Source organism: Grus americana, chromosome 1 (genome assembly GCF_028858705.1).
Source record: "Grus americana isolate bGruAme1 chromosome 1, bGruAme1.mat, whole genome shotgun sequence".
NCBI lineage: Eukaryota > Metazoa > Chordata > Aves > Gruiformes > Gruidae > Grus > Grus americana.
This window is the reverse complement of record NC_072852.1, coordinates 184,976,285-185,004,120: the sequence shown is the minus strand read 5'-3', so window position 1 is coordinate 185,004,120 and position 27,836 is coordinate 184,976,285. Positions and strand designations below refer to the sequence as shown.

At 38.0% G+C, this 27,836-nt stretch overlaps 1 protein-coding gene across 2 annotated transcripts; it reads left to right on the top strand.

Annotated features, from left to right (window-relative positions):
• The first annotated feature begins 295 nt into the window (after positions 1 to 295).
• On the top strand, positions 296 to 27,836 carry SUGT1 (SGT1 homolog, MIS12 kinetochore complex assembly cochaperone). 2 transcript variants are annotated; one of them, XM_054832019.1, is made up of 13 exons: positions 296 to 922; positions 1,023 to 1,068; positions 4,951 to 5,041; positions 5,743 to 5,812; positions 6,203 to 6,273; positions 11,021 to 11,074; positions 12,789 to 12,805; positions 13,802 to 13,824; positions 14,429 to 14,525; positions 15,580 to 15,687; positions 25,604 to 25,694; positions 26,553 to 26,734; positions 27,300 to 27,836. In XM_054832019.1, exons 1-13 carry the CDS (start codon positions 450 to 452, stop codon positions 27,399 to 27,401), a joined length of 1,425 nt encoding a protein of 474 aa, XP_054687994.1. In that variant the 5' UTR covers positions 296 to 449; the 3' UTR covers positions 27,402 to 27,836. The 2 variants fall into 2 exon arrangements, with proteins under 2 accessions (XP_054687994.1, XP_054687067.1); XM_054831092.1 differs by having other exon boundaries at positions 307 to 922; positions 13,799 to 13,824.

Below are 27,836 nucleotides of genomic sequence, written 5' to 3'. Positions count from 1 at the left end.
ACCAGCCAGGTGCATCTGGCTCTCCCTGCTATGACGCAGGAAAGGAGAAGCAGGAATAAATCATAAACTGAGAGCTCACAGGTGGAGTTAGAGCAACTCCTTCCCTCTCACAGCTGCCTTTGTGCCTGTGGCAGCGGCCAAACAAAACACACCATCTCAAATCCCAGCCGCAGTTGATTCAGGAAGAAAAAAATTGAGAAAAAGGCGCTTGCTTTTTTTTTTTTTTTTCTGAGGGGTTTCACGGAAGGGAGCCCGGGTAGGCGCAGGGAAGTCGGCCTCAGGCTGCCAGCACTGTCTCAGCGCCGGGCCCGGCCCGGCGGCCAGAGGAGCTCGCTGGGGTACGGTGACAGCTGCGGGTGTCGGCGCCCAACCGGGCTGGGGCGAGAGGAGGCGCCCGAGCTTCAGGCAAGGCCGCTGCCTCCCGGGCGGGCCGCCCCTGCGCCGCGGCCATGAACGCCTCAGCCTTCACTCTCGTTCCCCTCAGGTTCGCACCCCAAATGGCAGCTGCGCGGCTTCGCCAGCTGCCTGCTCTTTCCCGTCTCTGCGTGGACCCCGCCTGGGAAGTCCTGCCCGCGATTCAGGACAAGCTCCGGCAGAGAAGAGGCCTCCTACCGCCACAACGCTACCATCTCCCTCACTGCCGCCCGGGGAGGAAGAGGCGGGCAGAAAGGGCTTCCCAGCCCCTCTGCCACGGCCGGTCCTCCAGCTCTATGGCAGGGAGAGGAGGCGCGCCTACCTCGGTAGCCATGGCCGCCCCGCCTCGTCCGAAGAGGCGCGGGAGGAGCTTGCGGTGCCGGTTCACCCCTCCGCATCCCGTCAAGCCTTGCGCGGCTGCGGCCTTGGGGTTTGTTGCGCGGGTGCCACAGCGTCTCCAGAAGTTTCCTGGGGACGGCATGGCGGCGGCGGGAGCGGCCCCTCCGCGGTGAGCCTCCCCCCTCCTCGCCCCTGCCTCTCCTCTCTGCGCTGCCCCCGCGCCCTTTCCGCCCGCCTCGTCCTCTTACGCCGTTGTGTTTCCTCGGCAGGTTCTCGGACGCGGACATCGACCGGGACCCGGGGGCAGCGGCGCAGGTGAGGGCTGGGCCGGCGGGGTGGGCGGTGGCAGCAGCGGGCCTTACCCCTCGGGCGTTTGAAGTTTGCGGGCCTGCCCAGCTGTCGGTGTTGGAGTGCGGGAGGGAGTCGGGGCTTGCAGCTTGCTGTGCTGCCCGGAGGGGCCAGGGGACCAGCTGAAGCGTCGTGCGGTTGCCGTTCCTGCGAGCGGGGGGCTTGCAGAGTTTCCCCTGGAAACCTCTCATGGGAGGTCTGGCTACGCAGGAGTTTGGCACAGTTCTGTCAGAATACTTGTGCTACCTGTGCTGCGAAGAAGGGGGAAAAAAAACCCCAAACCTCAACCAAACCAACTTTCTCTTCTATGTAGGTAGATCGTAGTTCAAATAAATTGCAAGTTGCAGTTAAAAAAAGCCCTAAGCTTATTGGAGAAAGCTATTATATTTTTATTAGTTTTTATTCTGTCCTGATCTGTTTTTTTTTTTCTTTCTATATTTTGTGGGGACCAGAATGGATTTTCATTTCATCTCGACATAAGACATAAATTTTTTTTACAGTGAGAACAATCATTCACTGGAACAACCTCCCCATGGATGTGGTAGAGTCCTCATCACTGGAGGGTTTCAGGACAGGACTAGGCAGAGTGCTCGATAATCTCATCTGGGCCTTTCCTACGAAAGGTTGGACCAGATGATCTTTCAAGGTCCCTTCCAACCTGGGCTGTTCTATGGTTTTATGCATTAATGTGTATTAATCATAGCATCATAGAATGGTTTAGGTTGGAAGGGACCTTAAAGACCATCTAGTTCCAACCCCCAGTGTGCTTTCAAAGGTTATTTTTACTTAAAACAGAAGGTTAATGAGAAGACAGAACTGGAGGGTGGATAAGTATTTCTGTTCAACATACTTGGAAGCCGAGAGGATGTAAATGGTTAGTTCTGCATGAATAGAGAAGATGGCAGAAGCCTAAGGTGATACTGAATTATCTTTCCATAAAGAAAATGGTGAAGCTGAATCTTACAGTTCTTTGGGGTTTAGGCTGTAGCTTGTAAAAGTTTTTCAGAAGATAAATGATACTCAGAAATCAATTTGGAATAACCGCATACTTTTGGCATATTAAAATTACTTTAAGATCTTAAAAAAAAAAAAGTTTCCCATGGGGGTGGAGAGGAAAACCCAACAAATAAACTAGAAAAAACCCAACAGAAAAAGATCTTTGGAAGTATTAAATACTATCCGAATATGTTTTTTTTTCTGTATTAACATGGTTGCTTTGCTTTTTTAGTTTATATTTCAGTTCTTTGTACATTCAGCTCTTCAAAACAATATATAACATTCTATAGGCATTATTTAATATCTGATACTGTAATACTGGTGTCACTTGTGTAGCCTTTTTTAAAAGTACTGAATTGAGTAGGCAGACTGTGCTTGATAATCTCTGAACTGGCAAGTCAGTCCCATAGTGCAGTGTAGCATTTTGCTGACTTAGGAGCTTGGATCTACAGGTAGTATGCCATGTTTGCACAGTCTTAGGTGTGGTCTTCTAGCTCATGTACTTAATATTTCTAATTTGGGCCATGATACCATATAAGTTTCCCCACCTGGCTACGCTTGAGTCCAGTTGGCATGGCATTTCTGCGCTGTGTCCTTGGGACTTTTGATTCCTTTAATTCCTGGAGAGCATGCTTCAGCTTTCTGCACCTGGATCTGATACAAGTGAAAAGTCATCATCTGTCTTTAAGTACTGTCTGAATGATAAAGCTGTGAACTCTTAATGACTTTTTTTTGTCATTTTAACTTGAAAAAAATAGTTTACCCTGTGGAATAAGGATGTTTTCTATTTGCTTTTCATTTATAAAATGCTCTGCAATGTGAGTGGTGATGATTTAGGAAAGAATCAAAACTGTATGTTAAACATTCATTGACTTTGTTTTGGTGAGGTGTTTTGCCAAATGAGAAACCAGGGTGGTGATCCTCTTAAGTTCAGGCATGAGTGATTCAGGAGACTGAAAGCACCTTTAATTCATACAGACTCTTATCATGAGCATGGAGGGACTTGAAAGGTCCCAATGTATTTAGAAATAGGTTTGCAACTTGGTGGCACGGTAAGGGCCTTTAGAGTAAAAATATGTAGAAAGCACATTCTTGAGTTTTCGTGGGGACTAGATCTAAGCTTGTTGTAAGCAACTGTTGCTGATGTCCATAATCTGGAGTTCCTAGTGCTAGTCGAGTATTACTTGGTTGTCTTCTCAAATAGCTGTGTTATAGGAATAACTTCTTTTTGTGTCTATGTCTGAAAGTGATGTGACAACTTACTGACAAAAAGCCAACAGAGAGATGAGTTTCCTGCTGTTCAAGATGCTTGGGTTTGGGGTTTTTTTGCCTTCCTGGGATGAGGCCTAGTTCTGTAGAAGAATCCATTCATATGTTGTGCACTGTTTCTAATCGGTGCTTCTGTCATCAGCATAAATAACAGGAAAAAATGTTTGGAGTGAGAGATGACCTGTCACAGAAGTGACTCTGCTTGTGCAGTGTCTGTAATGTTCATTGTCACGCTCCACTTGGTTTTGAGGATCAAAAGCTGAACTTCACCTCTCACATAATATGCACCTATTTCAATATATGCGTTACCTCATGTCCCTCCCATGTGGAATACTTATAGCCAAGAATATTTCTGTAATGACTGCCTTTGCATGGCTTTAAATCTTAAGAGGGCATCTGTATAATTTGATAAGTGTTGCTTATTACAGCTGTCTACTACCTGCCGCTCTCTTTAGAGACCCCAAAGGTTTTAGAAATGTATGCTATACCTAGTTGTAGGTGTATGCTGGTAAGAGCTCATGCTACTGCTAAAAGAAGCTGTTGTGGCCACTTAACTCCTAGTTGGTGTGTTTTATGTAACAGCTGAAAAACAGAACAAGGTACTGATCTTAATTAAAATTAAGGCAGGTCCTTCTGCTCTTTTTCTCTGGCTTGGTGGGATGGTGTTTTGGCAGCTGTACTATACTAATATTCATGCACGTTTGAAGCCTGTATCTGAGCCACTCTCATGCTTGCTAAATTCTGAGTAGGAGTCTGGTCAGCTTAGCAAACAGAGTTACTGTACTTAGTGATGTACTGGAGTGGCTTTGGAAGACCTACTGTGCTCTAGCAAAGAGAAGAACTTAGCTCACTAATAAAGGGAGAATTGCAGATGCTCTTTCCAGACATGTGCATTGAGTCATTGTGGTTGTATTCTGTTTGCAAAAGTCATAACCTTTTCTCATAGCAAGCATAATATAATTATGTTAATATGTATACATGGTGATTTCCCCAACAAGAGACTACTGTATGTTTATTTCCATTGTGCAGCAATATTTCCTGTGAGCTCTGTGCTGTGTAAGTCTTTTGTTCTCCTGCTTTTGTGCTCAGCATAAATTGGAACAATCTCCTATACCTAATAATGTCGTGTAATGTGGTATTTCATCATGTGTTACAATGCTTTGAGTATGTTATCCCCTCACAAGCATTTTGACAAACGGTATGTTGATTTCCAAATTCCCAATACTGCAGTGCTTCCTCAAATCCAGCAGACCTGTGTACAAAATGCTGAGAATTGGAGGAAGATCTTTAGAATATGGAGGATCACTTATGCTTTAGACTACTTGTATAAGGCATTTGAAAGTCCTGTTTCCTTCTCAGTAAGAAACAGGCTCCTTGAATTTGATATAATTGGCAGATTCCTTGTACTTCAAGATCCAATGTTTAAACTTGGTGGATGAGAGCTGAGCAACAGGTAAGCAGGCAGGTTAACGTGCCAGTTAGGATATTTTCTTCTAAAATGTCTCTTAGTTGACAGAGTATGGTACTGTATTTTTATGGGAACTTCTGAGGTGCCATTTCATGTTTTTCTATGTGTCTTTACAGGAGCTGACAACAGCTTTGGAGAAGAATCCAGATGATGCTGAATATTATTGTCAACGAGCTTATGCTCATATTCTTCTACAGAAATATGCTGGTAACATCTTCAGACAACACTGAGAATCCTCTTACAAGTCTATTATGACACTTTCTTTACAGAAGATGTCTTCAATCTGCAGCCATATGTAGTAATAACAGAAAATGTTATCTGTAACTTAATATGCTGATTCTACAGTTAGGGCATAATTTTATAGTGGTTTGTCTTTGTTTTGTTTCTGCAAAGCTTGCAATGAATTGGGTAATCCGCAGTCCCAGCTCTTCGTTTGATTTTAGCCTAGTATTATCTTGGCAGCTTTTTTTTTTTAAGTAGACTTCTTAGGCAGATTTTAAGCTTTGTGTTGTAAGCATCTCCCATCCTTATGTTTTTGATAGAGACTGAATCCTGTCATGGTAGGAATGTGATAACTAAATAATGCCTGGGAAAAAGATTAACTGAATAACTTAAAATTTGGTCTATTTTTTTTCTTTCCAGTAAAAGCAAACAGATTCACACTTCAGATCTAAGTAGAGGATTTGACTAAGTAATGCTTCGTCTTGCATAGAGCTCTGTAACTGAATGAAGGGTTCATCCATAGCAGTTGTGGCTAGATTTAACTCAAACAGTGTGATTTGCATGCAACCTAAGAAAGCTAATATAATACACCTTACAAAATTTTCACTACTAGAAACTAGACTCACAGTTCATTGCTTTTTATAATATATCATTTTGTTCCTCACATTCAAACTGACTTCCAACAGATGCAGTTGCGGATGCAAAGAAATCTCTAGAACTCAACCCCAGTAATGCTGTAGCGCTCCTTAGAAAAGGGTATGTATTGTATATTGTACTTTGGGAATATTGTGATAATCTGTAGGGCAATACTAGTATTTGGATTATGGCTCTATACAAGCTTTTTGCAACACCATGAATAAATAAGTTTAATGCCATACTGCTTGTAACCCATCCATAATAAATCTGTGGTTATAAGAAGCAATTTAGTTTAGGGTGATCATCTTAACATCCTGACCTTTTCAAAATCACAGTTCTTAGGCTATTTAAATTCTTACATGTTTAATTTTAACCAATGTAGTGTGTAAACTAAGGATGTCATGATTTTAACCAATATAGCATGTAAGCTAAGGATGTTGTGATCTTCAGTGTGTCAACTGGATTGAAAAGTAATTACTGTTTCCTTGTGTTTTTCTTTATTCTTGTCAGGTTAGGTGAATATCATATCAAAAACTATGCATCTGCTTTAGAGTCTTTCAGAGAGGGACAGAGGTTGGACAGTAAGTATTAAAATCTCTTGTGTGTGCGGTACTCCATTACTAATGAGAAAAAAAACTTTCTAATGCATTAGCTGCAAGTAAAGATCAAGGCTTTCTTTTCTTTAGAAGGCTAATTAATTAGGTGCCTGATTTGAGATGTCTGGCTTTTGGGAAGGTTTGTGCAATCACTGCATTGAAGAGTAAAACTGCTTAAAAATGTATATCAAAATTATTAGCAAGTGGTATATGAATTTTTTTTTTTCTTTATAAAATGGGGTTGTTCCCCTGCTTCCTGGAGGTCTTAGAAATAAATGGTGGCAATATGTAGTAGAAAAGTTTCCGAACAAAACAGGCTCTTTGTATGTAGCTGGAATTTCTTAGTTGTTAAACGATTGGATAGACTGGTCTTTAGAAATAACATGCACCTTGATGGGTGTTCAAACTGACAAAATTGATTTTTACCTCACATTAGGTATCACTTAATTACAGAAGCATAGTTATTATCTTTCTCTTTTCTTAAAACGTTGGCCTCCCAACTGGACTCAGGCATGTTTTAGTTTGTGGAGAATTAGAGCTTTTTCAAAAATCTGATTGTTTTCTGGAAGCAGGAAAGGAGTAGATCAATACAGAAAGCTTTGGTAGAAGACACAGAGAAGCATACAACAAAACAGTTGCAAGATGGTTGTGATTTCTTTCTCTTCCCTCTTATCCCCCATTTTAAATCACTTACCCCATTCCATTCTATCCCTTCCCAACAGCAGAAGGTGGTAAAAAAGCACCTTTCAGCTTAGAGCGAAGTGCGCTAATCTGATAAGCATTGTCATGGCCTGAGATATTTCTGGTATGTTCTCTTATCTGTAACAGTGGCTGGGACCTGAAGGTTTAGAGAAAATATAATTACTTTGCCTCCCTCAAATAAGTGATTTGCTCCTCTGATCTAAAACTGGAGTTTCATGGGAGTGTAAGCTAATTTATGTGCTTGCTGCCAAGTGATTGTGCTCCCTCCCACTCTTGTGCTTGTTTAGCCTCTTCTTTCAATGTATTAAGTCTACAGAAAACTACTATTTTTAAAGTATTTTCCCTCTGGATTGATGTGTTGAAATGGAGCAATGAAGGGTCTGAGTGCTGAAGCCAGCAGAAGTGAAGCAGCAGAGCAGTGTTGGGGCAGTAGTGGTGGTGGTGGAATTGCAGCAACTGTTAGTTGTCAGCTTAGGCTGCTCTGGAATAGGAGTTAAAATATAAGAAATTTCCTAAAGTTCTTTCAGTTTTGGTAGCTTGGATAACTAGGTAGTTTCCACTAGTTTGTAGATTGGAAAGGCAAATGTGTCTTTGCAATGTAGCCAAGTTCTCCATTCAGTATCTTCTTGTGATTCCTTCCAGTGACTTCTGTAGCTTTCCTTACTTGATAGGTAACTTTTCATCTCCAAACTCATCACTCCTGAATTTAATTGAATGATTAATCTATATTTATTGAATGATTAATCTATATTTTTTCATATTCTTGGCCCACCCCAAGCAACCACTGTCAATTTCATGCTTTTCATGTGCATGGATTTTGTCACTTTTCTAGTTTGTCAGTTGGAGTTGTTCAAAATACAAGATGATACACAAATCTCCTCAGGCCAGAGCATCACTTTTTTTTTTAAATTCTGTTTAACCTCACATCCTACTTACGTTGCAGGGTGCAACAGCACACAGAGCTGCAGATATCTTTTTAGATAAGTCAGTGAGTACGAGGACCCCCTTAGCTAATTCAGAATCTCTGAAATACAGGGGATACAAACTTTTCCTGTATTGAATTGCTTGACTTGTACCTGTTTGAATTTAATTTGCTATTGTTTTCCTGCTTACCCAGTTTGCTGTACTTCCCATATCTTGTTACAAAATTCTGTGACTCACTGTGAGATGAAGAGTCTCCTGAAGGCCTTTTTAAAAACACAGATTTTTTTTTTTTTTTTAGTTGATTCTCTTCCATATATTACCTAATTTGCTGGCACGTTTATGTCAGTAACAGAATTTGCCTTTGCAGTTCTGTGGAATGTTTGATGGATCCCAGGTGAAAACAATTGTGAGCATAAGCTTTTTGGCAAAACAATTAAATTCCAGTTAAACGCAGCTAGTACAAAATGAACAAAGTGCAGTGGGAAAATTTGCCACGTATGGCTAAGCAAGTGATAAAGAGAGAAGACTTTAGCTGTTCCTGCCTCAGAGAGGATTGCTGTGGGGAATTCCTTGCTGGCAAGGCTGGTTTCTTTGCCACACAAGGGGGCAGAAATACACCAGTACGTGTTTCTGTTCCTTGATGACATAAGGTCTGTTTTAATCTGGAATGCTGAGTGATGAGCTTCCTACTTGTGCCCGTTATCGGTAGGACTGACAGGCCTAGGGTACTACAGCGAGCTTCCCATTACCCACCTACAGGGATATCTAAATAGGGCTTGACGTGGTGAATTGTTGAATGTGCAGTGTTTCTTTATTTTATAAAATAACATGGGGAAGCAAGATTTCTTTCACTCAACCATGAGACTAGATGCATGTGGATTTTTGGAGTTAATTAATTTGCCTTAGATTGAAAAGCAGTGTGATCTGTTACTCTTCAGTATGTTATGTGGATTTAGGACAATTATACACAATTTTCCTTGTTTTTTGTTGCTGTGACTACCTAATGAATTTAGTAAAAGTGGAATGTACAAATTTTACAGAAATGTCTTAGGGACTTCTCTTGTATTGTAAAAGTTAGTAAATTTTCAGTAAGTGAAGACCCAGTTAGGTTTTCTGAACTAGGAAGTTATTAATAGAAGTTGTTGGTAAATTCTTCAGGAGGGTAATGCAATTACAGAGCACACAAAAAAAATCCTTTTGCCTCAAATTATAAAATGTGCTGGGATGCAGGGAAAGATGCAGTGGTTGGTGCGGGGGGATCTTCTAGGAAATAGGGAAGATAACACTAGACCTTTCTTCTAAAGTTTGCATTGCATAGCAGTCTTGTCATAGGCCTTCATTAAAAAGAGAATTCCTCACCCGCTGCTGAAAGTCAGAGGCTGGATCAGTGGAGACTTGTCTCAGTTTCTCTTTGCTTAGACTCCTGAACCTATTTCATTTAATTTGCCTTTTGATTAATAAACTTTGTTCCCAGCTGCAAATCTTGGAAGTCTTATTAGGGTATGGGAGCTAAGTTTTAACATAGATAAATATAGGGAAGCTCTGGAGCTCATCCAATTCCATGTCCCTGGCCAAAAAGCAGTATTCACTTTGAACTTGCATTCAGGTCCTTCTACTGTTGATTTCCAAGTGTCTCCAAGGCTAAAGATTCCACAGCCTCTTTGGGCAACCTGCTCCAGTGTTTGACCACTTTTTTAGTGAAGAATTTTCCTTATCTAATCAGAACTTACTTTGCTGCATCTTGGGACCTTTGTCTCTCTTCCTTTCCCCATGTACTTCTGATGTCAGTCATCTAAATACCTTAGGTATACATTAGGTAATTGAAGACAGCCCTTGGATCCCCTAACATAACCCTCTGACAGTTAATTTTGGAGAATTCTATCTGAAAGTAGATGTCTTCAGGATTTGCTATGAATATAGAAGACTGAAATCAGTGACTGATGGTATTGTAATGTCAAGACAACCATATTATTATTTGCATTTTTATCTTTTCCTCACAGCGGCTGAGGAGTTACATAAATGTTACATATCTTAAAAGATACCTAAATTTTAAGCTGACTGTTGGGGGTTGCAGAAGAAAAGGGAAGAGGAAATGGCTTGAGAAGTGGGGTAGCAATTTTAAGACCTAAGACACACCTTAAAATGTATGTACATTTTATATTTGAAGGTGTCGGGGTGAATAATTTGCATAACTGAACTGGAGTCACACATTTGGCTTTACGTGCACGTCTGCTGGAAGCTCTTTTTTCCAGCCTCTTCAAGCCCTCTGCTGGATAGTTGACTGTGTGAACTCCCTCAGTGTGAATTCTCTCTATTGTGGCAAGATAAAAATTTAGCTATTCCTAGTAGTTGGTCAGTAACGTTGCCCCACTTTTTTTACTTGCCTGACTGCGAAAGAGTTTTCTAGGAATTTTCTTTAAGTAAGATAATTACTCTGTCATTACTACCTTTTGAGCTAATTTGCAGTGAATTAATTTCTGTTTGGGGAGCTTGCTTCTTAGAATATCAAGGTCTCACTAAACTTTTCTGTGATTTTGATTTATAGAGTGGAATTGGCACCTGTGTATTCCTAACATCCCTGAAACTTCAGATGTGTTTGTAAAGTTTGTGTGAAAACAGCAGGAGAAAATACTTGGTGTTTGTGAAAGCTTGTGTGACTTTAGGTTGTCCTCAGAACTGACTGTCTCCTCTGGTATTTCTCTAGAGAGGAATAATGTGACCGAGTGTTTGAAAAAATAATTTTAAAAATAATGGAAAAATGTGTGAAAGTGTACTTCTTGCTTTTCAAACAGTTATATAGAGGTTGAACAGACTGGAAAGCAATAGCGTATTTGGGTCAGTTCAGACAAAATCTAGTGTCCTACAAATTAATTTGAAGTTAATTAAATATAACAGAGTTAAATAGCAGAGTTGTATAAAAATACTTAAAGTTTAACTGGAATGACAGAGGTTACAAGAAGATACTGCAAAATAATACAATTTTTTTAGTAAATTGATGTGAGTTTGGGATTAATTTGTTCCAGTTGGCAGTTGCGAGGAATTGTTCTTTATGCAATACATGTAGTGCTTGAAGACTTTTAACGTTGCTGTGTTTGATCTCTTCTAGATGTAGATGATACCTTTACTATTTGGATTAAAAGATGTGAGGAAACACTAAATGGTAAGAGAAGCCACATTTACTTGATAAGGGATTTGATATGTCCTGTGCTTTGAAGCTGTGTCATGTTTTTCATAGATTTACAGCTTCTCTTACGTAAAACAAAATACATTTTTGTTTAAAAAGTCACTTTTTCCTGTCTCTTGGTTCTCTCAGAGTATACATCCTGAACACTTCCAGACTTCAGATTTAGAGAAACATTAGTATTGGGTTTTTTAACGTAATAATTAGCTGTGACAGAGGAGTACCTATTTAAAGTTCAGACAATCGTAATTAATTTTAACTCACTTTCATATACAGCTGCTAGCTAATTTTAACTGTGGAAGCATGTGTCAGCTTGTTTTCTAAAAACAGCATCAAAATCAGTTTTCAAGTCTCCCGGAACATAAGTTGGAAAGAGAGGTGGAAATTTGGGGATTTTACTCTTGATTCTGCGTAGAGAGAGCCTGAGTCAGGTTCTAATTGCTGCTGTGGTGTATTATCTGTGGTAGTCAGTGAGTATACTTTCATACCATCCTACAAACTGACGCCCCTGGCAATGAATTCATCTGCTGTGCTTAAAGTGCCTGTGGATTTTAATGAGAGAACACACAGCAACTGATTTAGTTTTTTACTCCACCTATTGTGACTTCCCCCCTCTTTGTGGTGCGCACTGGAGAATGGGGCAGTAGAAACAATGCAAGTTCACGTCAACCTGCTGACTAAAACCCAAATGGTTGAGCAATCTATTGTATAGAAATGAACAAATTTCTGCTACATTTTTGCCAGGTTTATTTTTATTTGGAGAAATTAGCTAAGTGATTGGCATGCACGGTCTTATTGGCAGAGTTATCTTGGGTGACAACTTACTCTGCCCTCTCAAGAAAAGAGGTTATAATCTGCATTTTTCTCTGTTGTAATTACTTTTTGCAGTGTTTTCTGGTTCAAGTCAGTTGTCCTGGTTATCTTTAGTATTCATCCCTGTCTTGTCTTTTTGGAGCCATTTTCTTAATTCTCTGATACTCCAGAAAAAAAAAAGAACCTCCCCGCCCCCCCGCCAAAAAAAAAAATTCCAAACCATCTGATTTCTTTATTACAACTTCATATTCTTTCTAAATTAATCTTTATCTCTTTTTAGCAATATGCATTATAAAGAAGCAAAGGGAAAGTTTGTATCTTTTCAAACATATTTAAGCTGAAATAGTTTAGGAAAAATATTTAGAAGACTATAGTTTAGATCCAAGCATTACAGTATATTTAAGGTGATATAAGTGAATTTTTCTGCCAGATTTCCATCTCATTCTCCAACTCTGCTTGCCTAGCATGACGTATAGATTTGATGAGAACTTTGTGCTATGGATGGGTGACAAACTTAGTACAGACATGTGGGAAGGGATTTTTAAAACTTTTGTTTTCAATGTTGCTTTCATTAAAAAAGGTCTGTATAGGTTTCTGATAAGCAAGAGGAAGTAATGGAAAGTTTGTTCTGTTAATCAGAACATGCTTTATATTACAGTTGTTTCTTTGCAGAAGTTGCTGATTGAACTCTGATTAAAAAGTAGATTGTCATAAAAGCAAAATACGAGAGGTAGAACTGGCATGTTTTTAACTCTTCTGCTGTTGAAACTGGGATAAATGCAGCATGTCTAGAGCAACTGAAGAAAGCTAGAACAAGTATATGCCACGTAAGTTCACTATGTCTTTCTGAAAGTGCAGCTTTTTTTTTTTTTTTTTGCAGCATCACAGACAGAAATGGTAAGATGTTTTCCTTAATATGTTTACAGTTTTGATTTCTTTAAGCTAGAGCATACTTTTAGACTTCACTGGCTTCTTGCAACTTTCAGGCTTTAAAAATAATCTTTTCTATTGCATGCAATTCTGAAGGATTTAACTTTTCTTCTAAACATGCTCTTTTATTTGAGACCAGGGTTGCAAAATTTGAGCCCTGAAAACTCTTAGGAATGGCACACAAATCCGGCAATTACTGTGCACTCATTAAAGTAAATTTTAACTTTCTTGCTTGCAGTCTGTGGTCTAATTCTACAAATTAACCAGCTCATCTTGTCAATACTAACTTGCTTGTGACTGCTAGAAAGTAACTTTGCTTTCCAGCGGGCTTTTTTCAGCTTTCAGTTTCTTTTTTACTGTAAATCTTCAAAAGAAGTGTTGAAGCGGACTCCCTCATTTTTTAAATATTTTTTTTTGAGACAAAAATGGGTATTAGCATTGGATGTTCTGCTCCTGCTTTCATAGTTACTTCCATTCTTCTACATTTTAATAATAGGATAGAGGAGGAAAGTGTACAGAAAACTTGGTGGGTGTATGTAAAGACAAATCTTCCAGCTAAAAGATTTTTATGTTTAAAAGCTACACACTAAGTTCTCAGATCTATTTCAGGTTTCCTTCATGACTTTTAGATTAGCAGCATAGCCACTGTATGTCTTTCAGGTATACTTCTTATCCAGGAAGAAAATGAGTTAAAACTGAATTTACTGTTATTTATACAATATTCTGAATTACAAAGTGACATATTTTATGTAAATTGAAACTTGTTAATACTTAATCTGGCATAAATGGCTAGAAGAACAGTGAAGAGTTTCACCTGTAAATTAATGCTCATACATAAATCAAGGGGAGCAATCAGTATGAAAATGATTTGTGTCTTTGGAAAGTACTTCATGGTATATTTTTCACTTACGCTGATGTAACTTTCTTTCCAATGGAATATGCTTCAACTAAAATACACAGCAGCAACCTCTGCCACCAAAGATCAAGTAAGTTGACTTTAACTTTACTGTGAGAATTAAAATAATTGACATATAACTGTTCTTTGACTTGGGGATTGGAGAAACAAGATAATTCTTTTTCCATAACTTTAGAACATGGCAGTGTAAGTGAAATGTTTCTTAAACAGTGTCATTGCTTCTGTTTGGACTGAGTTGTACTTTCAGGAAATTACACTCCACTGGGAGAGTGGGGAATGGAGTAAGCATTCTGCCTTCTGTTTCTAATTCTCATGCTGAGCTTAATTCAAAGCCTGGCCTGTTGTGCCTAGCATAGGTAATGTTTTTGAGATAGTTTTAAGATCCTAAAGTAAAAAGTGCTATTTAATTTATAGAAGGCAAACAATATTTTGAATTGGTTAAGAAAGTGATGTAATTTTGATATACTTCTTGACTAAAAATGATTCTTTGTTCTTTAACTACTTAGCTTGTCAATTCTGCAACTGCTCTGTTAGAGAAAGGGGAAGAAATCTAATTTTGCACGTCTTCTCTCTCCCATTAAACTACATAATGAACTGTTCAGCTTTTGGTTTTCTTCTGTACATGTCTTTGCAGTCAGTTTTTAATATCTTTTTTTTTTTTTTTTTTTTTAAAGATATGACTGGTACCAAACAGATTCTCAAGTAATTGTGACTATAATGATCAAGAATGCGCAGAAGGATGATGTCAGTGTGCAGTTCTCGGAGAAAGAGGTAATTTCTGTTGGTTATTGATATGCACCCCTAGATTCCCTGAGATGTAATAATTATACCAGTGAACATTACCTGCTTCAATAGCATGAAAAAATGATACGAGAGATCATCTGTCTGAGCTTTTTTTATGTACAGTTATGCTGTAGTTGTGTGTATGCCCAACCAAGTGAACAGGGATCAATTGCCACAGCAGTGTCTGTAGGATTTATGCACAAGCGGTAGTATGGTGTGTGCGCTGCGAAGGGAACGCCTGGTTTTCAGCCACCTGTGTGTTTGGAGGGGTGAGGGAGGAAGTGATCTGGACTTAAAATGTTTGAGTATGTATGCATATGGAGTAGGACTGGACAGAGGCCAGGTATTCTAAAAATAGGTGTGAATGAGTAATATTTTGCTTTAGGACAATTATAGAAAAAGAATGAATGTTGGTGGGTGGGGTTTTTCTTGGGTTTTGGCATTACTAAAATTGTTAATGGCAGTAAAATGCAAATTTCAAGGAAGTGCAGTAATCTCTTTATTGTAGTACCATATGCAGTACCAATGATGTTCATGTTTAATTTAACCAAGAATATTGAAGAGTTAGGTTCTTGTTCTCAACTAAGTTGATACTTTGTGAACTACCAGGAGTACTTGGTTGTAACTATCTGCTTTAGTCTGTCGCAGGCGCTCACACAATTTTAACGTGGTTTGTGTGTATTAGAAGGGAAGCTGCCAATTGTTTTCATGTTCCATTATTAATGTGTTGATACTTCATTTGCCATATAATTCTTTCCCCAAAGAATGCAGATCAAGCTGACAAGATAATAGGCTTTTTGAGTACTTGCTGGCTAAGGACTGAAATCTCCCGTTCATTTTCTAGTGTACTTTAGAAACACCTTGTTCAATAATGCAGTAATGTAATGGCATCGTCTGAAATTCTGATGCCTGATGCTTTAAGTGCCCTAGTGAAGGGTCATTAATTTAATCACTTAATCTTAGTGCCAAATGACAATCCTTTACTTGGAAATGGAAAACTGCTCTCAAAGATGACCAGAGATGTGTTTTCAACTGTTCACAGATGAATGCATCAGTGAGACTTGCATCAGGTGAAGACTACAACTTAAAGCTTGTTCTTCTTCATTCTATAGTGCCAGAGCAAAGTACATTTAAAGTGCTTTCAACAAAGGTGAGCTTCTTAAAGTGCAGATTATTTCTTTGACTGTTCCTGATGTTGAAAACGTTTCTGCTCTATTGTCTTGTCTCCCTGCAACAGTTGTAACATCTTGCTTTTCATACAGAATTGCTTTTTCTTTCTTCAAGGTGCCTTTCAGCCAGTGGGAGGCTTTCTAAACTTGTGCAAATGTCAGAAATAGTAATATGATGGTGCTTACTGAAGTGCAAATGACAGTTATGTTGGGGATGCTTTTACTTGTTGCTGTAGAAAGAAGTGGTCTTCATTCTTACAGTTCAGGTATATACAGTAGAAAAGGTGTTGATCTTTCTTAAACTTCTAGGAGCCGATATTGCTTTATGAAGCATTGTTGTCTTTGTGCACCCAAGAAATAAAAGTCAGACTTTGAGGATTTCAGTGTTGAAATAATTCTTTGCCCTTTCATGACCTATCCTTGCTGGTTAAGGTTAGCAATATGGTTAACTCTTGTTGGCTTTTCAAGAGGGTGTATTCCACGCTGTTCTTGGAAATAGTACTTGCCTGGAGACACTTGAAAATAGCATGGTGTGAGAGAGAATGCTTTTGTTCTCAGCATTGTGTTTCTTCTATATTACAGGTATAGGAAAACAAGAAACTGACTGTGGTCTGGCATAGCATATATTGTTAGTATAACACACAGACAGACATGCTTTATCCATAGAGCCTAGAATCTCTGAAGCAGGAATGTATTGTTGATTCTTTCCTTGTATTTCAGCAGTGGTTCTGCAGAGCTTTTGGAAACTCCTTTGTGTTCTTATGTTCCATTTTACGTGTTCCCTTCTCAGAAAAGTACCTGTAATAGTTCTTGCATCATTTCAGGGAAGAGGGACTTCAAGATGACATGAGAGGATTGCCATACAAAGTTGGTCTCATTTTTCCCCTCCTTGCATTAAGGTAGCTGGGTGGGTTATGCGGTTGAGTCACGTGAATGCTTACGCTGTGGGAGATGAGCAGAGTGCTCAAAGTATGTAGAAAATCTGCTAGTCCATTAGTGTTTATATAAATTTGAGTGGAATGGGTGCGGACCTTGTCAAGAGAAGTAACTGTGATGTCCTATTTGCTTTGTGTTCCTATCTAGCTTGTGTTATGCTTTTCATTTGTCATGAAGTTTACCATTATTTTTAGGAAGCATTTGCATGCTACTGAGCACTGTTGAAAAGAACTTGACTTTGTCTTTCTATGCTGCCATCTCTAGCCTGGATTAATCTCTGGAATGATCTCTAGTAGTCTAGAGCCTGGTTTAGATTGAGGTTCCTAAAGTGATGTGAAAGCTTTGGTTATGTTCAGGCAGTGTCTGAATTGTAAATATGTCGCATTTCTTTTCAAATGTTACTGTTCCTATATAATTTATGAGATGAAATGGGATAAGAGAGAACACAGGAGGTGTTCTAACAGCAGAAGTCAGTACTTCAACATGTTCTTCCTCTTGCAGAAAAGAATAGTATAAGTATATCTGTGAAGGCATAGTGAAGGAATACAATCTAGATGATTCCCCAGCTAATTCCAGTTCTGACCAGCAGATGGGAGTCTGGCTGAAGAAAAAAAATTTGAAAGCGGGTCTAAGTTCAGCATGTGAAGACTTCTTTAAAGGCTTAGAATATTTTGCTTTGAAAAACATGAAGCAGTTTAAGGGAATGGTGCATCTTTAGTGTTTGAATACTAGAAATTCAGATTTCTTTTCCTAAGTTTTGTGTATGTACTTTGTTCTTATGAGCGGTATGAAAAATACACAGTTATTACTTTGAGTAAACTATCTTATTACTTAGAACTTCTCGACCCCTTTACAAATGATTTTGTACTATTTACATGAAGTCCTTTGTAAGGACTTGCAAAGAAAGACATAATTTCATTATCTTCCCAATTATATGAACTTTTTATTGCACACTCATAAAGAAATTGTGTTTTCATGGGATAGGAACAGATCTGTTCCTGTGGCTTAATAATTTCAAATAAGAATAAATGCATATGTTCACATGTATTTTGTATTGCTGCTTTGAATGTGAGCCATGTTGCTATTAGTGTTGTGTAGTCCTCAGTGGGCAATGAGGAGTCTGGTCTTTCTTTTCCAATTATATGAGGAAACAGAGTGGTATGTTTGGGTGAGTTATGTGGTGAATAGAGTTTGGGTTTCCCATGAACTTCTTAAAACTAATAAATGTAATGGATAAAGGATGAAACAGTACAGCTTGGCAGATAGTAGAACAGTCCTGCCAGCTTTGGTAATGAAGAGAAGCTGGAGAGGGATTTCTTAATACTGCTTGAAATTCAGCATCACTTGACAAATGCAAAGGAATAAAGGCAAAGATAAAAACTCAGGAGGAGAAAATAGCCTTAATTGTATTTGCAGATTTTAAAATAACTGCAAAGAGCAGACAAAACTTACAGACTCTGGGATTTGTTCTTTCAGGTAACGTTAACAGTGGTGAAAAATGCGGTTGATACCTTAAGAATTGTTTCTTTCCTGGCAATGAAATAGAAATTATACCTTTCAATAAAATCCTTGCTGTGTCTAGCTCTGAGATTTCTGTTTTCAAAATTTCTGTTTGGAAAAGAACAGAACTAGCAAATGGTACAGAGGTAGTTGTTTGGAGGTGTTTGAATGGTTTCTTTGTGAGCAGAAGTAAATTAGTGTTCATAATCTGCAGACTTTTGACTTCAAGCTGTGAGCTAGAAGAGGTAAAACACTTGATGCTGACTCAAGAACAGCATAATGTGTGGGTGAAGTCCAGTTTTGAGATGAAATCTTCATCTCTTTATGCATCCTAGTATGGTATATTCTGTAATTGTCAACAGTTTTACAGATGATACAGACTGCCTTTAACAGTGGTTGTATGTATTACTGCCATGCTTGGACCTATTTTTTTTTACCTAATTCAAAAGTTTATTTGGTACTTAATAGATAACTCTACTTGCAAATTCACCCTTGAGTTGATTACGATTCCTGTTCACATTTAGTCCTGAGTTACTTAGAATTACCCAGTGTTGTTCAGCATATAATTCTAATGATCTAAGGCCTCAAGTTAGTGTTTGTGTGAGAAAATGCTGAATACAACTGTATTGAGTCCTTCCCTCGAGGGAATTGCTATATATGTGCAGCCACTCTGCAGAAGAGAATGATGCATCTTTAATCTCTGTTGTCAATCATTTTTTTTCTTGTATGTGAATAACATAGCTGATAGGTCATAACTAGATCAATTGATGTTATTGGTTATACTCCCCATCTGTCAAAGGTGTCTGCTTAGAGCAACAGCAAAAAATAACAGCAGCTCCAAAACCACTGTATAAATTGGAGATTTGAGTCTTACAAATGGAAGCTGATCCGGTCTTTACATGTAGCATGACTTTGTACACAATATGTAGGATTTTGTGTATTTTAGTGGTTATCCTCAGTTGTATTCAGGTATCAGGTGAAGTGAGGAAAAACTGTGCCACACTGACAACTGCAGATTTTATTCAGCAGTTAACAGGAAGAAGGTACTCGTTAGTGGTGCTGCTTAGTTTTTTTACTTATTTCCAGAAGAGGGAGCCAAAATGTAAATGCTGGAATAAGTTTGCTCTTTGGAAGTTGTCTATGTGCAATTATCCTGTTGCTGAGTGTGCATAATATCATTGTGCTCCCTTCATAAAAGGAGAAAGGCATAAAAACTTAACATGCATGACTAAATATGTTGAAGACAAAACTAGCTGATCTGTCTCTGTCCAGAAAATATGGCAGGAAAATAGAAATGCACAAATAGTGTAAGGATTTCCGATGATCTGAAAGAGTTCTTGTGCACAATCAGCCTCGCTTTCTTTTCCCTCTTTTGTTCGGTCTATCAGTCTGTGTATTTGGGATTCCAAGGGAATATTCTGCCATGTTATCTTGGAAACTTGTGTAACGTGAGCAGTTTCTCTAGGTCTTCTGTTGTGTTCTAGGTGATGCTCAGGGTTTTCCTCTCCTTAGACCTAGAAGAGGAGAGCGAGGACGAGTATGTGCTTTTAGCACGTGTCCTTACGAACTTGAAGGAAACTTGAATTTGTGCGTTCTTTTTTCTTTGCTCTTGCATCTACAAATAGTCTGGGGACAATTACTGTGAGTTTCACTTTTTAGTGGTTTGGGCTTTTTGCAAGCAATGACTTGCAGCAATTTAGAGGCATTTGAAAAAGTGTTAAAATGTGGTTTCTTTACCCCAGAACTGTCCTTTAATTAGAGATCAAAGTCGTGCTGCAAACAGTGGAGGTGTTAGAAATCCTCAGCCTCTTTTATAGTTGACATCTGTTACTTAATAGAGATGTCTGAGGTAGAAGCACACTCAGCAGCTTCATGCCAAGAATATGGTAGTGTGCATCAGTGGAATGTTTCTTTTCCTCAAACCAACATTTTGCTTTGCAAACTCTGAAATACTCTGTGCAGTTTACTGGAAAAGGATACTGATACCTATTGCTAAATGTGAAGGAAAACGTAAAGAGAAACCATTTCACACTCTTGGACTGTCGTCAGAGCCTCTATTCAGAGGCAAATGTACACAAATAAATAAATAGAGGGATTTATTTTAACTGAAGTTGGTTCTTACTGTTGCAGTCCAATCCTTAAAAGATACTTTCTCATTTTGGATATTTTCATTAAATTGCTTGCAGACACTTAAATGCTGACTTCCCTGCTGTCGTGTACTTGTTTTCTCTGTGAGGCTTTCGTGCAGATTCTTATCTCCCATATATATTCTTGAGTGTTTTCTGTAAATTATAAACTGATATGAATTGGATGCTTTTCTGAAATTTCTTGCATCTCTTAGGCAGGGCTAGTTGGAGCATTTTCCTGGCTAGACCATAAAGAAACCTTCCCAATGATCGGCATGATACTTATTTGGCTCAAAATAAGTTTGATTATTATTTTTTTCTTTATTAATGCAGATGAGTATGGGGCAGATTGAAACTTGTTAATACTCCGAGAACTATATTTTAAACAAGCACGTAAGTCAGTGCCTGTGCTTTATATTAGTACATTAAGGAAAACGATGCATAAGGGGTTTCCTCTGTCTTGAGAGAAGACGGATTTAAGAACTATTGGAATAGCGGTGGTTTACAGTGAAGATGCAGTGACACAAAGCTTTAGGATATATAAATGATACGTATTGCAAACTCCTGTAAAATTAAAAATTTTAACGAGGGGCTGTTATATAATATCAGTGAGGTGGAAACTTTGACCTTTTTGCGCTCAGTTCTCCATAGTACATAGCTGGCAAAGAAACGGAAAGGTTCACGCTAAATCCCTTCTGTTGCAATATATTCACTACAGAATAAATTTCTTAGTTACCAATTATTCGTGATAACACTGTAGAGTTATTTTCATCTCAGTATATTTTTTTAAAGTTATGGATTAAAGATCTTGACATTCAGAATATAAGCAATGTATAAAAGGTCTTTGAATAGCTAGGATACCAAAACTGTATGTGCATATGATCTTAGAGGTAAGTTTGAATAGGTCATGCCTTTTTATAAGATAATGCTATTTTGTCCTACCCTTAAATTTAGGTAATAAAATACATGAGATGATTGCAAAATAACAACTCTGAACACTTACAAATTTATAATTTGACAGTCAGTAGTTCAGTAAATAAATAAGCAGTTGACTGGAAACCCTGAATTCTTGGTTTCATGTGTTTAATATAACAAACCATCAGAATTTAAAACAAAGGTTGTTGATATATCTTTAATGGCTCAACTACTGCTTAAGCTTTGCTAGTTCTGATTTCCCTCATCCTTCTGATAAGAACTTGGCGCAAATTTGCTGGTGGTAAGCGAACTTTCCCTTACCACGGACTGTAAAATATAAAACAGTAGAAATTAGGAAAAAAAAAAAATCTTGTAACTTGTCAGTGTACACCACAATCTTCTTCTAGGGGGGAAGATAAAAATTCTTTCCCTTTTAATATTTCTCAGTTAAACTGCAATGTCTGTCCCAGAACATAACTTAATGTGAAATCTAGTTTGGCAGAGGTTTGGGCTTTCTAACAGTAAGCTTCTACCTAGAAAATTAATGTTGGCTCACTAACGTTGTGTTTATCTGTAGTTTTGAGAAAGAATTTCTCCCCTTAACTAGATTGAATGTTCTTTTATGCCAGTCATCTCAAAGTAAGGGGTTTTTGTGTCCTTATACTACCAATGAAATAGTTTAGAATAGCTTCTGAGAGTAACTCTGCGGCATCTTTTCTGATAGCTAGCGCTTGGATTAAGCTGCAAACTAACTTGTCTAAATCTCTGATAGGTCTTAAAAAATCAAATACTTTTATGACTAGAAAATTATGTGAGCAGAAACTTCTCTGGGTCTTTTCACTGTGGGTGGAGTTTCTTCTAGATGATGAATCCCCCATTTGACCCTCTTCTCAGAGGGGTAGGTTTCTCTCAAGACAGTATTTCAAACAAGTAGTGCATGAATTAATTACTCTGACAAAATTCCATGTTTCTTTTCCTTTTTGTTTTGTTCACTTTGAGCCCCAAACACCAGAAACTTAGAAATTACAACAGAAAGTGGATTATTTCTGCATTGGAACTTCTCATAGATCTGGAGTACTGTGTCCAGTTTTGGGCTTCCCAGTGCAAGAAGGGCGCTACCGTAGTGGAGCAAGTCCTAGTGGAGGGCTGCCGAGATGGTCAGGTGGCTGTACAGCAGGAGAGACCGAGGGATTAGGCTTGTCCTCAAGTGGCATGCGAAGCATTTAGTTTGCAATGAAATTTTCCTGTCTTTTATTCTAAAGTTGGCATGAGGCACACAGGCATACATCTTATGAAATATAAATGTTAAATCAAAGTAGTTGGCGAAGTGTGGATGTATTTCTCTTGCCTGAGTACTGAATTTTTTTTCAAAGGAGTGGAAAAAGCTAACAGTACTTGGGTGTTAGATATGACACAAGTGTCCATACTGATATGTTACTTTTCTGTGTGATAGCTATCAGTATCTGCTTTAAAACGATCATTAAAATGCATTTATTGCCGTTTGTGCACATAATTGGGACTCACAAAGTTGTTTCTCCTTAGATCAAATAAAACTCTCAAGTTGAAGAAATACGCGCCTTCACAAGCAGAATTTTACAGCTTTATATTTTTGGAAAATGTGGCTGTATAATAGTATATAGCTAATGATTTCCCTAGTTTTGCTCCTGCCTGCCACTTTGCCTAATGAATAACTTCAACTGAAGTGGATGGAGTAGAAGGGGTAGAGGTTTAATCATGTCATAAATACATTCTGTCTCAGTTTTTCAGCTGTCTGTACTTCTAGCTTGACAGTGTTGAAATGTTTTAGATTTAAGAAATCTGCATCTTACACTGGGAATTAGTTTGTAGCATTTCCGTTTCCTCAGGGATGTTTGTCATGTAGTACCAGCCTAGGGATAGTTCCAGAGAGGAAAGTGTAAGAACTAGCAGGTTAAAAACGGAGAGGGGGATTACTGGAGCAGCAAAAGTAAAGATCTTCCTTTTTTTCTTCTTTTTATGCATGGGCAGAGTACTCTGATGAATAGCCAAAGGTCTTTATAAGGGTTCTTTGAGGAGGATTGTATTCTGAGCAGACAAAACTCCGTGTTTAGTAGCTCACATCTAGCATTATATTGCATTAGAGGTCATTCTTGGTATGGATGAAATAGTCTGTATTTGAGATACTGGAAGATAACAGTGGAAAACATGAAGCGTGAGGGTAAGAGGAGATAGAGAAGGAAAAAACACACAGAAGAGAAACTGAAGAGATACAGGATTGAGCAGTCTCAGTACCAAGCATTTACTCTTTTTTTTTTTTTTTCTAAATAGAACATACAGGGGGGTGCACCAATAAGCAGAGTATAAAATCTTAAAAATAAGGTCTTCTCTACTTAAATGTGCAACTGAATTGATAATACAGATTCATCAGGTTGAGAAGAATTACATAGGCAGCAGAGAAGAGACAAGTTGGTTTAAATTATTACTCATGTTTCACTTTAACTAATTGGTGCCTTTGTAAGTAGCTAATTAACTTAAACATTTGACTCATGAGATCCAAATCCGTTGGAAAACAAAAACCAAAAACCCCACCCTGCTAGTTGTGGCACTCATGGAACTACTTGTCTTATATGCAGATATACAAATATTTTAGCTTCCTTAAGCTAATCACAGAGCGTTAGATTTATGAGTGTAGGTGTTCAAAAATGAACCTTTAAGGTTGTAGTTTCCTTAGTGTTTTTAGAAGAGTCCAGTGAAGGAGGCTTTACTGACTTCTTCAGTTTTACTCAACACTAATTCTTAGCACAGTTTGAATACTTCTTCTGCATAGTTTCAACAGAAATCTCTGCATCCTTACAGATTGCAATATTAAATGCTGGAAAACAGGCCTTCTTTAGGGACAGTAGGTTGAGCAACTAGTGTAATATGGTATTTTATTTTTATTTGGTTATTTTTAGTTCTGTGACTTTCACTATTTTAAAAACTGATACACTGATGCTTAATTTGTGACTCGTAAAGTTGCTAAAAACATTGGAAATCCAACAGATGCAGGGAGTAGGAAGTCAAATACATGTGGGTGTTGGACTAAACAGACTTACTGAAACTCTCTTCTGCCTTGAAGGGCATTCCATGTCTCATGTCTTAACTTTTTTGTTGTTCACAGTATAAGTTAGTGGTGGAAAATAAGTATTCAGACTTGTCTAGGGAAATGCTAGCTTCCTAGGGGAAAAAAAAAAAAGCAATTGTAATTGAATATTCTGATTCTTAAAATGCAGCATAATTGCAAACATAGAAGCTTTGAAACTTAAATGAGCTCATTTCTTTATTCTTATAAGGTATCTCAGTCTGTTGCTTACCAGTGACTGATTTGGAGATTGGATTAAATAAAGTTCAAATTTCAGATCAACATGATGCTGTGCAAGGAGCTTGCTGCTGGGATCTCTGGGGTTAGCTTTTACAGTGGTGCCTTTGTTCTTGGGTCTGCAGGGATCCCCAGGTTACAGTGGCTTTAGGTAGAACTAAGAACTCGTTTCTGCTGAGCTGTTCACAAATAAGGAACTGCTGAAGTTTTAGCAAGCACTGATTTCAGTTAATTAATACCATCATATGAACTTTGTGACATTTTCTTAAGTGAATTTGTCATTTGGAGAGACATTAGAGAGTCCTTGTTTTGCCGGTACTGTTTTGCAACTTTGTAATGCTGTAACCAAAGGATAAGGTTAATTACGAAAAAACATTTCAGTATGGTTGTCTAAAAGGATTACATGTAGTCGTGAATAGGGCATGACATACTTCACTTAATTTTGTTTCTCCTGTGATAATTGCAACCATATCCATTTTTAATTGCCAGTTTTGTCAATGAATACTAGACATTTTTCTCCATAGCAATGTGTGTTCATTGAACCAAACGAAGATCTACGTAATCCCAGAGCGTTTCTCTGGTTTGTGTACTACACATAAAATATGAAATATTTTGGTGGATGAAATGTAAACCTAGGTAAAGTTGGATTTTGCAGTCCTTCAAAAGTGCTATTTAATTATTAGAGCTGACTGGCAAGAAAAGGGATTCTTGAAAAATAATACCTTGGTGCCTTGCAGTGTAGAGACATTGGGACTGATCATTACTTCTGTGATGCCATAATGTACAAAAAGAATTGAGTGAATAGTAAGCAAAAGAAAGTAAGTGGTACTAAACAAAAGAGTAAACATGTGATACAAGAGCTGTGCAGCCACGTAAGAGCTTAGTTGACATGATTTGAAGTCATGCATGTAACTTCATCTTGTAAGGTAGGTAAATTTTGCTAAAATTTAGGCTTCATATTAGAGACTGTATTTCTAAAAGCGAATTTATTTTCTTACTGCTACAGGATCCAACTACTTTGAAACTATTTGGCAGAACTGCTTGCCATCTGGATTGATTTGTTCTTTGTCTTGTGTTTTGTAGGTTGAGATAAAAATGAAGAAGCCAGAGGCTGTAAGATGGGAGAAGCTGGAGGGCCAGGGAGATTCGCCTAAGTTAAAGCAATTTACACCAGGTTTGTTCTCTGGACTATTAAGTATTAAATAGTTTATTTGTATTAAGTTACGTGCAGTTATTAATAATTTTTTGTGTTAAATATTGTTAATAAAATCACAGCTTCATATTTACAATGAAAAGTCTAATAGACTTGTTTTTACTGCCAAGAATAGACAGAAAAAGTCTGCAGGGCATTACTAAAACTTAGGTATTAAATTTAGTCATAGCTTCCATTAATCTGATGGATTGTAAGGATATATGCTTGTCACTAATTCCTCTGGGTTTATCTGCTTGGCTATCTGTTTTGGTCACTTTTTTGCAGTTCTATGTGTTGTTATGCCTCTATTTTTGTTTAAATAATTAAGTATTATTTACTTAAGTATTCCATCTCTATTGGAAAGCAATACTTTTGCAGTTTTTCAAGACAGATTAACAATCTGTCTTTGAGAGAATTTGAATTCCCTGATTTATTGATTTCAGGGCTGGGTTTTGTTTTTTTTTTTTTAAATTTAGCTCAAATTTTCCTCTAGCTCTAGGCTGCTGTTTTTTTTTTTTTTCCTGTCAGCCAGTATCTCCTGTGTCGTTTTTACTTTATTTATGTTGCTGTTATCCAACACTTTTTGTTGGATAATTAAATTATGTAACTGTTTACTTGAAAGTAAACTTTTGCAGTTGCTGAATGTAGTCTCTGGGATCTCTTAGTTTCCCTTATTTTTGTTATTGCAATGCTTATATTTGTAAGGAGGAATTGATTTGCATTTTCAGATTCCTGTTCCATTATCATCTCTGATTCATCAGATACAGATATGTCTATGTGCTCTCTGCTGCTCTAGAAGTCGTGAGAAAACGCTTAGTTAACTAATGCTTCTGTTTTCAGATACCCAGCACTTGTATCCATCATCCTCTCACTATACGAGGAACTGGGACAAACTGGTAGTTGAAATCAAAGAGGAGGAGAAAAATGAGAAGTTAGAAGGAGATGCTGCTTTAAATAAACTCTTCCAGCAAATTTATTCAGATGGTACAGATGAAGTAAAACGTGCCATGAACAAATCGTTTGTAAGTCTTCATTCTTTTTCTCTGAAGAAATGTGTAACTGCACACTGACACAACTTACTAAGCTTTGCATGAACCGGGAAGCCTCTATGAAAACCTTGGGCCAATAATGAATGGCAGTGATTCTATCGGAGGTACTGGTATAACAAGTCTTGCTGAAAGCTACAATGTACACTAAAGAACGTGACTCTTTAAGTCCAAGTTTGTGCCTCAGTGAAGCTTGTGCTTTTTCACTGGTCTCAAATTCCTTTTAATTGTTTATTTCTAGTTCCTTTTATTTGTAGTGCTCATATGCAAGAACATGACTGACCTTTTAAAAGCTTGTTAATGAAGTAACATCTTCTTGTGTCCAGTACTGCTAAAAGTATTGTTGGGCTGAAGATTATGGAATGATGGCTTTGTCAAATTTTATTCTATATACACACACACAATTCCTGAGTAACTTGCTTCTACATGAAGCTAAATTCTGCACCTTTCTTCAGAATTTGTTAATCTGCTGTAAGGAATACGGCTTTTATATTGCTAGAATTCCTCTAGCAAACTAAACAAGCTTTCTCTCGTATTGCAGATGGAGTCTGGAGGCACAGTTCTGAGCACCAACTGGTCTGATGTTGGTAAAAGGAAGGTAGAAGTAAATCCTCCTGATGACATGGAATGGAAAAAATTCTAATCCTATTTTTAATCTTTTACCATCTATGTGTTGCCATAGTCATGTACTGACCACTGTGTATGGACATAGCATTTTTGGATTCAAAGCACTGAATGTTCCCTTGGAAACAGGAATCGTCTTTGCGTTTTGCGTGCTTTAGAAATTCCTTCATCTGCAGATGTTAAAGATATACTCAAGAGTGGAACCTATTTTCATCATCTCTGTCTAATTTTTGGAAATTGAGTCAATCACAGTCTAAATTTTTTACCGCCTTTATCAGCTCTGCTCTTTGGGGATGGGGTGATCTCTAATGGGCTGGTCAGGATTATTGCCTTACGCCTGATATTTCTGTTCAATAACTTATTACATCTTGGCAACTTTGGGTAAAAATGCTTTTCAACAACAGTGTTAAAATTGTTTGCTCTTTAACTCTGCTAAATAAAACTGTAAATAGAA

Bases quoted from the DNA above. Each gene is read 5' to 3' on its own strand.
- SUGT1 (XM_054831092.1), top strand. From the start codon at position 450: ATGAACGCCTCAGCCTTCACTCTCGTTCCCCTCAGGTTCGCACCCCAA. The intron at 5,042-5,742 runs GTAACATCTTCA...GACTTCCAACAG, and splicing joins TCTTCTACAGAAATATGCTG to ATGCAGTTGCGGATGCAAAG. The intron at 25,695-26,552 runs GTTTGTTCTCTG...TTCTGTTTTCAG, and splicing joins GTTAAAGCAATTTACACCAG to ATACCCAGCACTTGTATCCA.